At 47.1% G+C, this 15469-nt stretch overlaps 1 protein-coding gene across 2 annotated transcripts in view; it reads right to left on the bottom strand.

Moving 5' to 3' along the window:
* The window catches only part of AKR1A1 (aldo-keto reductase family 1 member A1), a 14769-nt gene extending 6105 nt beyond the window's left edge, over nt 1–8664 (bottom strand). Inside the window, exons 1-2 of one of the 2 annotated variants that reach the window (XM_021683851.2) lie at nt 8473–8664; nt 558–647 (exon numbers count right to left, since the gene is read on the bottom strand). In XM_021683851.2, coding sequence (XP_021539526.1) covers nt 558–641 — 84 coding nt within the window. In that variant the 5' untranslated portion in view covers nt 642–647; nt 8473–8664. The remainder of the gene's footprint in view (nt 1–557; nt 648–8472) is intronic. The other variant, XM_021683852.1, reaches the window with a different exon arrangement.
* Nucleotides 8665–15469: the final 6805 nt, after the last annotated feature.

The raw sequence follows: 15469 nt of genomic DNA, 5'->3' as shown, positions 1-15469 counted from the left end.
AAGAAAGAAAGAAAGAAAGAAAGAAAGAAAGAAAGAAAGAAAGAAAGAAAGAAAGAAAGAAAGAAAGAAAAAGTTTGCTAACCCTTGGTCTAAGCAGTTGACATAGCTATTCTTCAAACCCCGACACCTGCCATGTGCCTACCTCTGGACTGAGCACTGGGGAGTGGCCCAGACCTTAAGGAGCCCTGTGTGGGAGAGGGCAACATGGTTACAGCACAAGGTGATAAGTGCCATATTAGGGGTCAGCACAGGGTCAGGCACAGAGGCGTCCCATGTCTGCCACAGCACTCAGTGCAGATCCAATTAGGGAAAGGGCTTCTTCCTATTCCCTTGGCCCTTCTGGGCCCCTCAGCCCTTCCTCTGAGTCACCTCAGGAAGCCAAGGGCTCACTACTGGTCTCTTCCCTTGTTTCTTCCCACTGCCCTTCAGGCCCATCCCTATATGAAATGGAGTACAGCAATGGGGCTGCTAGGGAAAATTCAGGGACCCTCTCCCAAATTCTGCCTTTTCCCTAGCAGAGGTGCAAGAAGCCCTCCTCCCCTTCCTCCATCTCTCACCTGGCCAGGATCGCTCTTCCAGGTGCCCAGCCCAATCAGGGGCATCTTCTGCCCAGTGTGCAGGAGGACACATGAAGCCGCCATTGCCCCCTGAAACAAAGATGGGAAGAGAATGGGGTGGGGGTCAGTGTGGCTGCTTGAGCCTCAGCTACCCATTGGTCAAGACTCCTGTAAAACACGGCTGGTAAAGGGAGCACAGAGGTTGTGCACACAAGCCTGTGAGCAGAGGGCAGCTAATACAGGGTAGCCCGAACCAGCCAAAGCCAATAGCTCCTGGACAGACATTAATTAGACCACTGGCATGGCTGCCCTTCCTTCTGCCAAGCTAAAGGTCTGTGTTAGAAAGTTCTGATACGAAAGACCAAGGTGAGTGGCTCCCTGAAGTACTCAGCCTTGACCACGTAATGTCTCAAGCCAGGGTAAGACAGGCAAAAGGGCCATTATGAGTCAGAGTGAGACCAGGTGACAGAAAGGATTCAGGAACAGGTCACTTCTCTGCAGATGAAATGAACATTCCCAGGAGGTTGTCAGAAACTAGAGATTCTCCTGGTCCCTCACAGAGAGGTCTGATCGGCATGCTGCTAGGCCTGAGTGGGCTCTTAAAAGGTAAGTAGACCATTTTTTAGGTGAAAAAAACAAACTCAGAGAGTTGAAGTTATTTGCCCCCAAATCAACAGCTGAGAAGTGGCAGAGCCAAAGATCCAAAGAGGAGCCAATGGATAAAGGCAAGAAAAGGGCACGTAAACAGAGACTTTTAATATTCGTGTGCTGTGCCTCACAGTAGACACATATTACAATGTGCTACAAAAAAGCAAATGACTTCTGTAGGGCAAGGACCAGGAAATACTGACACTGGCTTTTAAGAGTGAGTTGGACTTTCCCAAGAGTCAGGGGGAGAGGGCTTTCCAGAAAGGGGAATTAGACACAGGAGAAAGCAGTAAACTATAGACATGAGAAAATTTCCAACTGAATAAAACAGGTGGGTGATTGGAGCTTTGAAAAATCAAAAATCTCCAAAGGGCCAAGAATACTCATTCAGTCAGTAAATGACGAATGTTCCAGGCCTTGTGCTAGGCCTAAGAGACACCATATTCAAATAGAGTCCCTGCCCTCTTGGAGTTTATGGCTGGTGCGGTGAGGACAGAGGATAGCAGTATGATGTGTAAGATAGAATCAAAATCTGCACAAGAGCTACAAGAAAAGAGTAACCCTGCTAGGATGGTGTCTTGGAGGTAATAAATTTGAGTCTTTTTTTTTTTTTAAAGACTTTATTTTTAAGTAATCTCTACACCCAATATAGGTCTCAAACTCACAACTGTGATCAAGAGCTGCATGCTTGGGGTGCCTAGGTGGCTCAGTTGGTTAAGCGACTGACTCTTGATTTCGGCTCAGGCCATGATCTCAGGGTTGTGAGATCGCGCTCCATGCTGGGTGTAGGGACTACTTAAGATTCTCTCTCCCTCAGACGAACCATGAGAGACGATGGACTCTGAAAAACAAACTGAGGGTTCTGGGGGGGGAGGGGGGGTGGGAGGATGGGTTGGCCTGGTGGTGGGTATTGAGGAGGGCACGTTCTGCATGGAGCACTGGGTGTTATGCACAAACAATGAATCATGGAACACTACATCTAAAACTAATGATGTAATGTATGGGGATTAACATAAGAATAAAAAAAAATAAATGAAAAAAAAAAAAGATTCTCTCTCCCTCTCCCTCTGCCCCAACCCCCTAATCTAAAAAAAAAAGAAAAAGAAAGAAAAAAAGAGGCGCGCCTGGGTGGCTCAGTCGGTCAAGCGACCGCCTTTGGCTCAGGTCATGATCCCAGGATCGTGGGATCGAGCCCCGCACTGGACTCCCTGCTCAGGGGAGAGTCTGCTTTTCCTTCTCCCTCTGCTACTCTCCCTGCTTGTGCGCTCTCTCTCTCTGTCAGATAAATAAATAAAATCTTTAAAAAAAAAAAATTTAAAAAAAAGATTCTCTCTCTCCCTCTCACCCCTGCTCTCAAAAAAAAAAAAAGAAAGAAAAGAAAAAAAGTTGCACTCTCTACTGATTGAGCCAGCAAGGTGCCCCTGAGTCAAGTCTTGACTTCAATAGGAATTATCCAAGCAAAAGGGAAAAGAGAAAGAATGCTCACCCTAAGAGCCAATAAGGTAGAAATAACCTCTTCCCTTGATCTCATCAGTACTACAGATATCACTCCCTTGGGATTGACTGCATTACCAGCAATAACTGTATAAATATAACCTTGGGGCGCCTGGGTGGCTCAGTCGTTAAGCGTCTGCCTTCGGCTCAGGTCATGATCCCAGGGTCCTGGGATCGAGCCCCGCATCGGGCTCCCTGCTCTGCGGGAAGCCTGCTTTCCCTCTCCCTCTGCCCCTGCTTGTGTTCCCTTTCTCGCTGTGTTTCTCTCTGTCAAATAAATAAATAAATATTAAAAAAATATATATAGGGGCGCCTGGGTGGCTCAGTCGTTAAGCGTCTGCCTTCAGCTCAGGTCATGATCCCACGGTCCTGGGATCGAGCCCCGCATCGGGCTCCCTGCTCTGCAGGAAGCCTGCTTCTCCCTCTCCCACTCCCCCTGCTTGTGTTCGCTCTCTCGTTGTCTCTCTCTCTCTGTCAAATAAATAAATAAAATCTTAAAAAATAAAAAAATAAAATAAATAAATACATATACATATATATATATATATACATATATATATATATAACCTTTGTTTCCAAGTTCTGAAAAGACATCAAGAATGTTATGGTAGAGCAGGAAATAAGATAAGTTCTAAGAATAGCTGACATATTGGGCGCCTGGGTGGCTCAGTTGGTTAAGCCACTGCCTTCAGCTCAGGTCATGATCCTGGAGTCCCGGGATCGAGTCCCACATTGGGCTCCCTGCTTGCTCAGCGGGGAGCCTGCTTCGCCCTCTGACCCTGCCCCCTCTCATGCTCTCTCTATCTCATTCTCTCTCTCAAATAAATAAATAAAATCTTAAAAAAAAAAATAGCTGACATATCAAAATTGTCTTTCCTAATACTTCCGACTCTGGAAGAACTTTATAGTCTAGCACAACCTGGTTATGGAGATCACCTTTTTCTGCTAAACCAAAAATAAAAATGTTCAGTCTGGGCAGCAAACCACAGATCACTGAGGGCAATACTGTTACCAAACTTCCCCAGGACACAAACTTTCCAGGGATCAGGTAAGCATGTCTGGACTTCACAGGAACTAGACTGCCCAGTTGCCACCAGGGTCTGTGGTGGGTGTCCCAGGCTTGATCCCCAAACAGGTGACCTGCTGGCCTCTCCCAGATCTCCCAACACACTGGAGAACTCTGAAATTACACGTGGACTTAGCCTGAAAGCTTGAAAAAAAAGCCTGATCTAAGGCAAAAAGGAAGAAACCTGATGCTTGCTTCTCCCTTTCTTTTGATGGTGAAACTGAAATCCCAAACAGCTGAGGCTTGGGGGAGTGGGGCTCATAGGAGAAGGAACACCTAACAAAGAACTTCAAAGAACAAGAGCTCCAAAGGAGAGAATGGAGGGGCCACAGCAGAGAACAAATGTTTTTCTCTAGGACAGGAAGTCATACTCTGTCAGCTCGTCACTCCATCCTCATCTTCTGCCTCATGCATTGGCATTCCAGCCTTCTCCTGCATTAACAGTCTCTGAAGTTGTCAGGAACTGCCTAGCAAGGCCTCTGGCAGCACTCAAACACCCTCCTGTTAACTTGGGAGAGGTTTTACACACAAAAGAGAAATGCTGGCATGGCTGGGGGGCTCGGTCGGTGGAGCGCCTGCCTTCAGCTCAGGTCAGGATCCCAGGGTCCTGGGATTGAGTCCCGCATCAGGCTCCCTGCTCAGTGGGGAGTCTGCTTCTCCCTCTCCCTCAGCCTCTGCCCCTCCACTCATGTGCTCTCTCTCTCTCTCTCTCAAATAAACAAATAAATAAGATTAAAAGAAAAGAAAAGATTTTGGCTGTGTGTGGGGAGAGGTGGTATCAAGACCCAGGTTTTAGGGGCACCTAGCTGGCTCACTCGGTGGATCATGCAACTCTTGATCTTGGGGTTGTAAGTTCAAGCCCCACGTTGGGTGGTTGAGATTACTTAAAATCTTAAAAAAAAAAAAAAAAAAGGACTCAGGTTTTATTATTCCCAAGTCAGCGCCTACGTTCCTTCTCTCTGGGGCAGGCTTCCCTTTTCAGAGGAGGGCTCTATAGCTGCTGCCTGGATGCAGGGAACTTGAAAACACAGGAAAAAGAGGAAGCAGTATTTACATGAGTGTTCTCTGGCTACATGGGCCTTTCCTCTACTTCTCATAAATGCTGGTGTCCCTCAGGGTTCTGTCCCCAATCCTCTTCGCACTCCCTGGTTGAGCTCACATCTTCAGTTACCACACTAAACATTGATTCTGCCCACGCCAGTTCTGGACATTCAACTCCCTCTGGACATCTCCACCAGTATGTCCTATAGGTATCTAAGACTCAACATGTCCGAAACTGTACTCATCAAATCCAGCAGCAAAGCACAAAGGGAACAGTTCAAGGCCTGGGGTTGCACGACCTGGGTTTGAATCTCAGCACCCCTGGAACATCTTTTGAAGAGATGCTGTATCTATTTTTTTTTTTAAGATTTTATTTATTTATGAGAGAGAGCGAGAGAGCACACAAGCAGGGGGAGCGGCAGGCAGAGGGAGAAGCAGGCTCCTGCTGAGCAAGGGGCCCGATGTGGGACTTGATCCCAGGACCCAGGGATCATGACCTGAGCTGAAGGCAGATGCTTCACCGACTGAGCCACCCAGGTGTCCCAAGATGCTATATCTAAAGCACTTTGCCCAGTGCCTGACCCATGCTCTTCATTCCGTATACTCTCTTAGCAGGGACTCAAGGCCCTGGATAAAAACTTGCTAAAGCAAACATGTTCATAGTATAATCTATGGGATTTTGAAAAGCCATCTAAATAAAGCATTTCAGTTTGTTTGGCATTTCTGACTATTATCTATCAGATTATGATTTTGACAGGTGATGGGTAGGGGGGTATATCCTTACCTGTACTTCTAAGAAGCCAGGATGGAAAACCACTTTAAATATGTAACACTGGGCACCTGGGTGGCTCAGTCGTTAAGCATCTGCCTTCGGCTCAGGTCATGGTCCCAGGGTCCTGGGATCGAGTCCCACATCAGGCTCCCTGCTCCACGGGAAGCCTGCTTCTCCCTCTCCCACTCCCCCTGCTTCTGTTCCTGCTCTCGCTATCTCTCTCTCTGTCAAATAAATAAATAAAATCTTTAAAAAAAAAATTATAAATATGTAACAGTGACCAAGATTTGGTCTATTTGGCTGGGTTAAAAATCCTATTAATATTGGTAAATTTTTTTTTTAAAGATTTGATTTATTTATTTGAGAGAGAGGATGAGAGGAGAGAGAGAGTACATGAGAGGTGGGAGGGTCAGAGGGAGAAGCAGACTCCCCGCTGAGCAGGGAGCCCGATGCGGGACTCGATGCCGGGATTCCAGGATCATGACCTGAGCCGAAGGCAGTCGCTTAACCAACTGAGCCACCCAGGCGCCCTAATACTGGTAAATTTTTTTTTTTTTTAAAGATTTTTTTATTGATTTATTTGACAGAGAGAGACACAGCGAGAGAGGGAACACAAGCAGGGGGAGTGGGAGAGGGAGAAGGAGAAGCAGGCTTCCCGCCGAACAGGGAGCCCGATGCGGGGCTCGATCCCAGGACCCTGGGATCATGACCTGAGCCGAAGGCAGACGCCCAACTGACTGAGCCACCCAGGCGCCCCTGGTAAATATTTTTAAAGTGGCACCTGGGTGGCTCAGATGGTTGAGCATCTGCCTTCAGCTCAGGTCATGATCTCCAGGTCCTGGGATAGAGCCCCGCATCGGGCTCCCTGCTCAGCGGGGAGCCTGCTTCTCCCCCTCTCCCTCTGCCTCTCCCCCTGCTTGTGCTCTGTCTCTCTCTCAAATGAATAAATAATCTTAAAAAAATTTTTTTTAAATTTGGTAAGCATTTTTTTTAATTTTTTTTAAAGATTTTATTTATTTATTTAACAGAGAAAGACACAGCGAGAGAGGGAACACAAACGGGGAGTGGGAGAGGGAGAAGCAGACTCCCTGCCGAGCAGGGAGCCCGATGCGGGACTCGATCCCGGGACTCCAGGATCATGACCCGAGCCGAAGGCAGTCGCTTAACCAACTGAGCCACCCAGGCGCCCTGGTAAGTATTTTTTTAAAAAGATAGTTTGCTCTGGACTGTAATGTAAAACCTAAGACTGCAGTAACAGTTCATGTACTTCTTAATGGATGTGAAAAGAATTTTAAAATATATATTTCTTTTTTTTTTTTTTTAAAGATTTTATTTATTTATTTGAGAGAGAGACACTGAGAGAGAGAGCACATGAGGGGGGAGTGTCGGGAGGGTCAGAGGGAGAAGCAGACTCCCTGCCGAGCAGGGAGCCCGATGCAGGACTCGATCCAGGGACTCCAGGATCATGACCTGAGCCGAAGGCAGTCGCTTAACCAACTGAGCCACCCAGGCACCCTTAAAAAATATATTTCTTATGTCTTTCTCCAGTCCATCCGTATCTGCCTCCAAGGCTACTGCTCTAGCTTGAACCACCCCTACCTGAACCACCCATCTCTGCTTCCAGTTTGGCCGCTCTCCCCACAATCCATTCACTAAATCTGACCATGTGACCCAGAGGCTCAAACTCCTCCAGCAGTCCTTGCCTACCTTCAGGATAAAGTCTGCATTCCTTAGTAAACCTTTCTTAACTTGGCTCCCACCTTCCTCATTTTTCCACCTCTTCATTGCAAACTCCAGGTTTCAGACTACAGAACCAGCCACCACTAACTTGAATCCAGGCACACTTTGCTTCCCCAAGTCCCATCCTTGCCTGGCTAGCTGGGGCTCATCCTTCAGCTAGGACTTGCTCCTCCCACTCACTGATAGCTGTGCACCTAGCTGCAGCTGTTTGTTTATATTGGTTTCCCTCACAGACCAGGTACTCCTTGCAGTCAGAGTGTATCATCTATCTGAACCCATCACTCCTAGAGTGCCTGCCCCATACATATACATAGAAACACACACGTGAGCGCACGTACACACACACTAAAGACACACACAAAGGCAAATGGTAGAAAGCTTGACAGCTGGGGTGGGGGGTGCATTTGAGGAAGTCACTGCGTTCATCACCTTCCTTCTTTACTTCTTGGGTAACCTGGAAAGAATCATCTCTGGAAAATATCAAAGCACTTTACCATTTTCAGAAAAACAAAAACAAAAACAAAAAACAGTGGCTTCATACAAGATGATACTGGGATTGCTCCTGTACAAATAAGAAAACTGAGATCTTGGGGAAAGTTAATAGGTTTGATCAAAACCATCAGGACTCTTTTGGGGAGATCTTGCAGCCTGAGTACGGGTAGGCTGAAGGGAAGAGTTAGTTAATAGTAACCCCATCTGGTGACAGTTCAGATTCCATCCAGTCTCACTGTAACAGAGGTCTGAGGCAACGGAAAAACATGCCCTAGCTTTCCCAAACCCAAGGCAGGTGCCTAAGTAAGTTAAGTCTACCCACTCCGACCACTTCCAGAAGTATCTCTGCAATTCCACAGAAAGGCCAGAGTTCCTGCAAAAATCGTGTTGGTGAGCAAACAAAAAGAGGACAACTAAAACTTACTGAGCACCTAATAGTTGACGGGCGTTTTAAAAGCTTTATGTCACTTAATTCTCACTACAGTTCCGACGTAGGAACTCATTTCATCGGTGAGAAAACTGAGGTCCACAGAAACTGAGAACTTATCCAAGACCACACAGAGTTCAAATCCGAAACCGAGTCAGACTGCCTCCAGTGCCTGCGCTCTCTGCTCTATTCCGGGGGCACAGAGTTGATGGGGGCAGCAGCAGGAGAAACTCACCTCGGCTGGAGCACAGAGCGTGAACAAGACAGTGTGATCTCTGCTCGGTTCTGCGCCCCGCCAACGAGCCAATAGGCCTCAGCTTCCGGAACCGGTGGGCTGCAAGGGAGGTTGGCCTGATGGTGAAGAGCGGGACCTGGCTGAAGTCTGGCGGTGAAGGGGAAGCTCCTCCCGGAGGAGGGGAAAGGGCCGGGCTTTCAGCGTGACGCGCAGTGGTGGACCCCACCCCTACCCCTCCTGAAGAGGCGGAGAGCGGAAGCCAGAGCTGCGAGCCTGCGCCATCTCCTCCTCTGGCGGCTAGTGGTCGGATTGGCTGGAGTTTAGACACACCTCACTGCGCAGGTTTGGAGGAGGCGGGGGCCGGGCGAAGCACGAGCCGCCGGCCACGTGGGAGGCTCTAGCGGCCGGGGAGGCGGTGCCTCTGCTGGCCCACATTGCACCGCGCGCCGCGGCGACACCGCTGTAGGCTGCTGGTGCGCTTTCTGCTGGAAGGAGGAGGCTCCTGGGTGACAGGTTGCCGGTTCCTCTGTGTCTCCTCTCCTCCTGGATTCGCAGCACCAGCTCTCTCTCCTCTCCCATAGAGACGGGTTGGCCGGGTTTCCAGCGTATACCTAAGCTGGCGCTGTCATTTGGTCAGGCAAACAGGCTCCGAGCGTAGCAGCAGCATAAAAGTTGTAACAAGGAAGACCTCGAACCTCTGGGCTCCAAGAGATAGAAAGTTCCTTGCCCCTGTATCTGGACTGTGGACCCTGGCCGCGCATTAATGTGCCAGTACTGTGCTAGACTTTATAAACATGTTTTTTATTGAATCTTCACCACAACCCTGTAAAGGGAATGTTCTTAATTTTTTTGTAAGCCTTTTAATTGAAGTATCGTATAGCATACATAGAGAAAAATGCACAAATCTTAAACGTACAGCTCTATTTTTGTTCCAATGTAATTTTTTTTTTAAGATTTTATTTATTTATTCATGAGAGACAGAGAGAGGCAGAGGGAGAAGCAGGCTCCCAAGGAGCAGAGAGCCCGATGCGGGACTCGATCCCAGGACCCTGGGATCATGACCTGAGCCGAAGGCAGTCGCCTAACCAACTGAGCCACCCAGGCGCCCATTCCAATGTAATTATTATCCAGGTGAAGATACAGACGTTACCAGCACACTGGAAGCCTCCTGTGAGGGAAGTATTCACGTTCCATTTTACAGATTGGACAGACTCAGCCAGGTAAAGTAGCTTGCCCAAAGTCACACAGCTAAAGTTACAGATATTATGTTTGAAATACCCCTTGCCATTTGGACCAAGAGCTGTCTTGAATTTTACGTGTTTTCCCCTCTGTGTAGCTCGCCTTTCTCTCTCCACATCTCTGTCTTTCCTGCCCCTCTACTCCTCCCCATCTTTTTTTGCCCCCTGGATTACTCCCCACCATTTCCTCAGTACAGGTGGTGTCCTGGTAGACCAAATGTCCAACGTTTGATGCCATCTGTTCTCATAAAGTCACTCAGATTCCAGCTTATGTGATCAGACTTTTATATCCGTCAAACTCTAGATTGGGTTGTCCCAGCAGAAACTAAGAACCAGACAGTAAGAAGCAGAAACTAAGAACAAAGTTCAGGTTCCCATAACAGATTCCTGTATGCAAATCTGGGCAATAAAGGGGCCACCCTAGAAGCTCACAGCCTGGAGACAGAGGGAGTAGGCCTATGTACCTTTTTTTTTTTTTTTTTTAAAGATCTTATTTATTTGTCAGAGAGCACAAGCAGGGGGAGCGGCAGGCAGGAGAGGGAGAAGCAGGCTCCCTGCTGAGCAAGGAGCCCCCATGTGGGACTTGATCCCAGGACCCTAGAATCACGACCTGAGCTGAAGGCAGATGCTTAACCGACTGAGCCACCCAGGCATCCTGGTCTATGTACCTTTCTTAGTTAAAAAGGAACTTGAGGCAAGACAGTGAGGGGAGGTACTTATCCATACTCTCTCGCCTGGCTCTTAGCAGAGCCTCTCAGACCCTCTTCATACTTCTTACCAGTGTCAGTAAGGACCCTGGGAAGGAGAGGGAGACCGTAAATCCAGATTCATCTCCAGGAGTAAATATTAGGCTGAGTGTCTTTCATCCAGTAGAGTGTTCTTCATGCAACTAGTACTGAGGCCCTACTGTGTGCTAGATTTTCAGCATACTGAAAATACCTTGAACAAGATCTTGCCTTATGAGCTGAACTTCCAGTGACATTGTAGTAGAGGGCAGGAGCACGTTTAAGGAAAGCCTAAACTCCTTCCAGTTCATGAATGTCTCTAAAGGGCAGAATCATTTCTAAACCCTGGACAGCTCAGAAACTAGCCCTTAATGCAGGATGTTAACCTTTTCTGTAGCAAAGGGATAATACCAACTTTATAAGACCTAATTTTCCCCCCAAAACCATGAGAATCCCTGCCTGGATAGCTACTGGGGATAGCCATAGGGTTGTGCACAAAGGCACTATTTCTTTCTCAGTCCCTTGGATCCTGTGGTCCAATTCAAGAGCCTGCTGAGGGCCAGGCCCTGTGGGCTGTACTATGCAGTCTGCTTCTTCATCCTTCCGGATCCAAGCTCCAATCCCCTCTTTTTTTTTTTTTTAATTTAAAGATTTTATTTATTTATTTGACAGAGCAACACAGTGAGAGAGGGAACACAAGCAGGGGGAGTGGGAGAGGGAGAAGCAGACTTCCTGTGAGCAGGGAGCCCGACGTGGGGCTCGATCCCAGGACCCTGCAATCATGACCTGAGCCAACGGCAGACGCATAACGACTGAGCCACCCAGGTGCCCCTCAGATCCCCTCCTTTCCCCAGCAGGCCATTGCACCTGTACATGATTCCGCTGTACCATATTTCACTGATTTCAGTGAGGACTCTGTGTACTCTATCTTGTCTTACCCATTGGACTGGGAACCCTCTTCAATGCCAGAGACTGGTTTAGGAAACATGCCTTAGCTACCTTTTTTTTTTTTTTAAGATTTTATTTATTTGACAGAGACATAGAGAGAGAGGGAACACAAGCAGGGGGAGTGGGAGAGGGAAAAGCAGGCTTCCTGCAGAGCAGGGAGCCCGATGCAGGGCTCAATCCCAGGACCCTGGGATCATGACCTGAGCTGAAGGCAGACGCTTAACGACTGAGCCACCCAGGCACCTCTTAGCTACCATTTTTTTTTTTTTTTTTTTTTTAAAGATTTTATTTATTTATTTGAGACAGAGAGAATGAGATACAGAGAGCATGAGAGGGAGGAGGGTCAGAGGGAGAAGCAGACTCCCTGCCGAGCAGGGAGCCCGATGCGGGACTCGATCCCGGGACTCCAGGATCATGACCTGAGCCGAAGGCAGTCGCTCAACCAACTGAGCCACCCAGGCGCCCTTAGCTACCATTTTTAATAGCAAAACAATAGCTAATGTTTTTTGGGCTCTTACTATATGCATCAGACACTGTACTGAATATTTCATAGAGATTATCTCATTTAATCTTCACAGCAACCTTAGGAATAGGGACCATTATCATCCCCCCTTTTGCAGTTGAAAAAAGAGGCTAAATGACTTGTGTAGGGTCACTCAGTAAATGGAACCATAGCCGGCATCTCTGACTCCAAAATCCATGCTTTTTCCAGGACATCACTTGGTGGGCTGCATGAATAAATGTCTGAAATTTGTATTCACGTAAGGTCCAAACACTCAAAGGAGTAACATGGGAAGTAATAGGGAAGATGTGACTATAGAGTCAGGCCTTAGTAGGTCAATGGTTCTCATGAGTGACACCTTTGGGAGGCGTACACCACTAGGCACTTGGACAGGTACCATCTGCTGGAAATAGAAGTGAACTAGGTTGGGCACAGAATTTCCCAACAATTCTGTCTTGTAGGAGATTTGTGTGATGCATCAACCTGCCGGATCTGACATAGCTGTGGAGTTGGGTAACCCACAGTATCAATCATGTACTGTAGTAGTTCTCTTCTTTGCTGCCCCAGAGCTTTCTCCACTCTACAGAAGGCTGCTTGGCTATATGTAGCTGCAACCTGGAAGGGTGAGGGAGTGTAGGTCTCCAGGGGAAACCCTCAAAAATAGAGGGACAAGGATCTTTAGGTAAATGCTCCAGCCAACAGATTCTCCAGTAGGGTAATTATGAGGTATGGTTTTCATAGTTTTTCAGAGGCTTCCCTAGGTGGGAACCACCTAGGAACCACCAACTGGAACCATCCAGTTGCCCATAGTATTAACTGGTTTTTTTGTTTGTTTTAAGATTTTATTTATTTATTTAACAGAGACAGAGCAGGAACACAAGCAGGGGGAGTGGGAGAGGGAGAAACAGGTGCCCCACCCAGCAGAGAGCCCCATGTGGGACTCGATCCCAGGACCCTGGAATCATGACCTGAGCCAAAGGCAGATGCTTAGTGACTGAGCCACCCAGGCGCCCTTAACTGGTTAATATATTGTTTCCCCCCTACTTTTCTATCTCATTTCCCCCTCTGGTTCCTGAAATCATCTCCCAAATAAATGGCCTGTGCCCAGTCCTTGTCTCAAGGTCTGACTTTAGAGAGATCCCAACTAAGACACTTAACTATCTAGATGTTTCTTTTCTTTAAAAAAAATAAGTTACACACATGTATGTGTGTTTCCTTTATAAGACTGATACATCTGGGGTACCTGGGTGGCTCAGTCAGTTAAGTGTCTTGCTTTTGTCTCAGGTCAAGATCCCAGAGTCTTGGGATGTGTCCTGCTCCCTGCTTAGCAGGGAGTCTGCTTCTCCCTCTTTCTTCCTCTCCCCCAACCCCCTCTTGCACTTGTACCACTCTTTCTCAAATTAAAAAAAAAAAAAGACTCGTACATGTTCATTATTGCAACTATTGCAAATTTTGGAAAATATAAAAGAATTGCCCCATTACCTAAAGACAACCACTGTTATCTTTCAGCATATGACAAATTATTTCTTTTGTGTTTCTGTTTTTTTGTGTGTGTGTATGTTTCTGTTTTTAACTGTTATTGTAATCTAAACTACTAAAATAATTATTCTAGGGGCGCCTGGTTGGCTCAGTCGGCTAAACGTCTGCCTTCGGCCCAGGTCATGATCTCAGGGTCCTGGGATCGAGCCCCTCATCGGGCTCCCTGCTCAGCAGGAGGCCTGCTTCTCCCTCTGCCTCTGCCCCTCCCCACTGCTCCTGCTCTCTCTCTCTCAAACAAATAAATAAAATCTTAAAAAAAAATAAAACAAAATAAAATAATTATTCTATTTATTAGTTTGGGATTTAATCATAGAAATTCAGTTCTTTTTTTTTTTTTTTAAGATTTTATTTATTTATTTGACAGAGAGAGACACAGCGAGAGAGGGAATACAAGCAGGGGGAATGGGAGAGGGAGAAGCAGGCTCCCCACAGAGCAGAGAGCCCGATGCGTGGCTCAATCCCAGGACCCTGGGATCATGACCTGAGCCGAAGGCAGATGCTTAACGACTGACCACCCAGGCACCCCAAAATTCAGTTTGTTCTTAACGATGTCTATGAATTTTGGAAAAATAGGTTTTAAAAAAATGTATGTAGGGGTGCCTGGGTGGCTCAGTTGGTTAAGCGCCTGCCTTTGGCTCAGGTCATAATCCTGGAGTCCTGGGATCGAGCCCCGCGTCAGGCTCCCTGGTCAGCGGGGAGTCTCCTTGTCCCTCTCTCTGCCTGCTGCTCCCTGTGCTTGTGCTTTCTCTCTCTCTGTCAAATAAATAAAATGTATGTAGGGGCGCCTGGGTGGCTCAGATGGTTAAGCGTCTGCCTTCGGCTCAGGTCATGGTCCCATGGTCCTGGGATCGAGCCCCGCATCCGGCTCCCTGCTCAGCGGGAAGCCTGCTTCTCCCTCTCCCTCTCCCCCTGCTTGTGTTCCCTCTCTCGCTGTGTCTCTCTCTGTCAAATAAATAAAATCTTTAAAAAAAAAAAAAAGTATGTAATAATAGAACCAGTGGTATTTGGAAACTGACTCATGACATTAACTAGAAAATGTTGAAAGCTATTACTTTAGAGATGACATTTTCCCATGAAATTGTATCATTGGGATAGGTAGAAATGGAGGGAAGGATCATTCCCAGAACATCAATTAGGAAAAACATGTTGGCAAGCAGAACCAAGGTACATTTAGCAGGTGGGCCACTTCAGCTACAATGTAGATTCATATAGAATACTTAGCCAAAAGGTTTGAACTTTGTAGAGATAGTAAAGGTTTTCCAAGCAGGAAAAAGACATAATTAAAGGATATAAAAAATAGATGGAGTGATGGTTAGAAATTAGGCACCAGGGGGCTCCTGGGTGGCTCAGTCGGTTAAAGCATCTGCCTTCGGCCCGGGTCCTGATTCCAGGGTCCTGGGATGGAGCCCGGCATCAGGCTCCCTGCTCGGTGGGGAGCCTGCTTCTCCCTCTGCCTCTGCCACCCGGCTCGTGCTCTCTCTCTCTCTCACTCTCTCTATTTCAAATAAATAAATAAAATCTTTTAAAAAGGAAGAAAAAGAAATTAGGCATCAGCAGCAGGCCTAGGCCTGTGTGGTTAAGAGTATGAATTAGGGTAGTACTTCATTACTGGAAAAGTGAAGTACCTTCGAGATGGTGAAAAATTGGCCATGTGGACAGATAATCCTGTCACCCTGGAAGTCAAAGGGAGGAAGCACTCTTTTTTAATTGATTATAGCAAACTTTTTTTTAAATTAATTTATTTGAGAGAGACAGGATGAGTGCAGTGCATGAGCCAGGGGAGAGGCGGTTGCTTCTACCCTCATCTAAGTCACTACCACCTCAACTATGGTTTACTCTTAGAACTTCCTAAGTGTTCCTCACACAGAGCCAAGGATGTAGGCTAGATGCCAAGGCAACATCATGCTTGGTCACCGTAGCCCAGGGCCCAAGCCTCAACTCAGTTCGAGAATCCTAACTCACAAGGGAGCTTACTGGGATTTACATGTTCAAAAAGGACTGATACATAAATTAGAAAATCAGTATATTAATTCACTATGGAAAGA

The sequence above is a fragment of the Neomonachus schauinslandi genome, chromosome 4 (genome assembly GCF_002201575.2).
Source record: "Neomonachus schauinslandi chromosome 4, ASM220157v2, whole genome shotgun sequence".
In the NCBI taxonomy this organism is placed as follows: Eukaryota; Metazoa; Chordata; class Mammalia; order Carnivora; family Phocidae; genus Neomonachus; species Neomonachus schauinslandi.
This window is presented reverse-complemented; position numbering and strand designations above follow the sequence as displayed.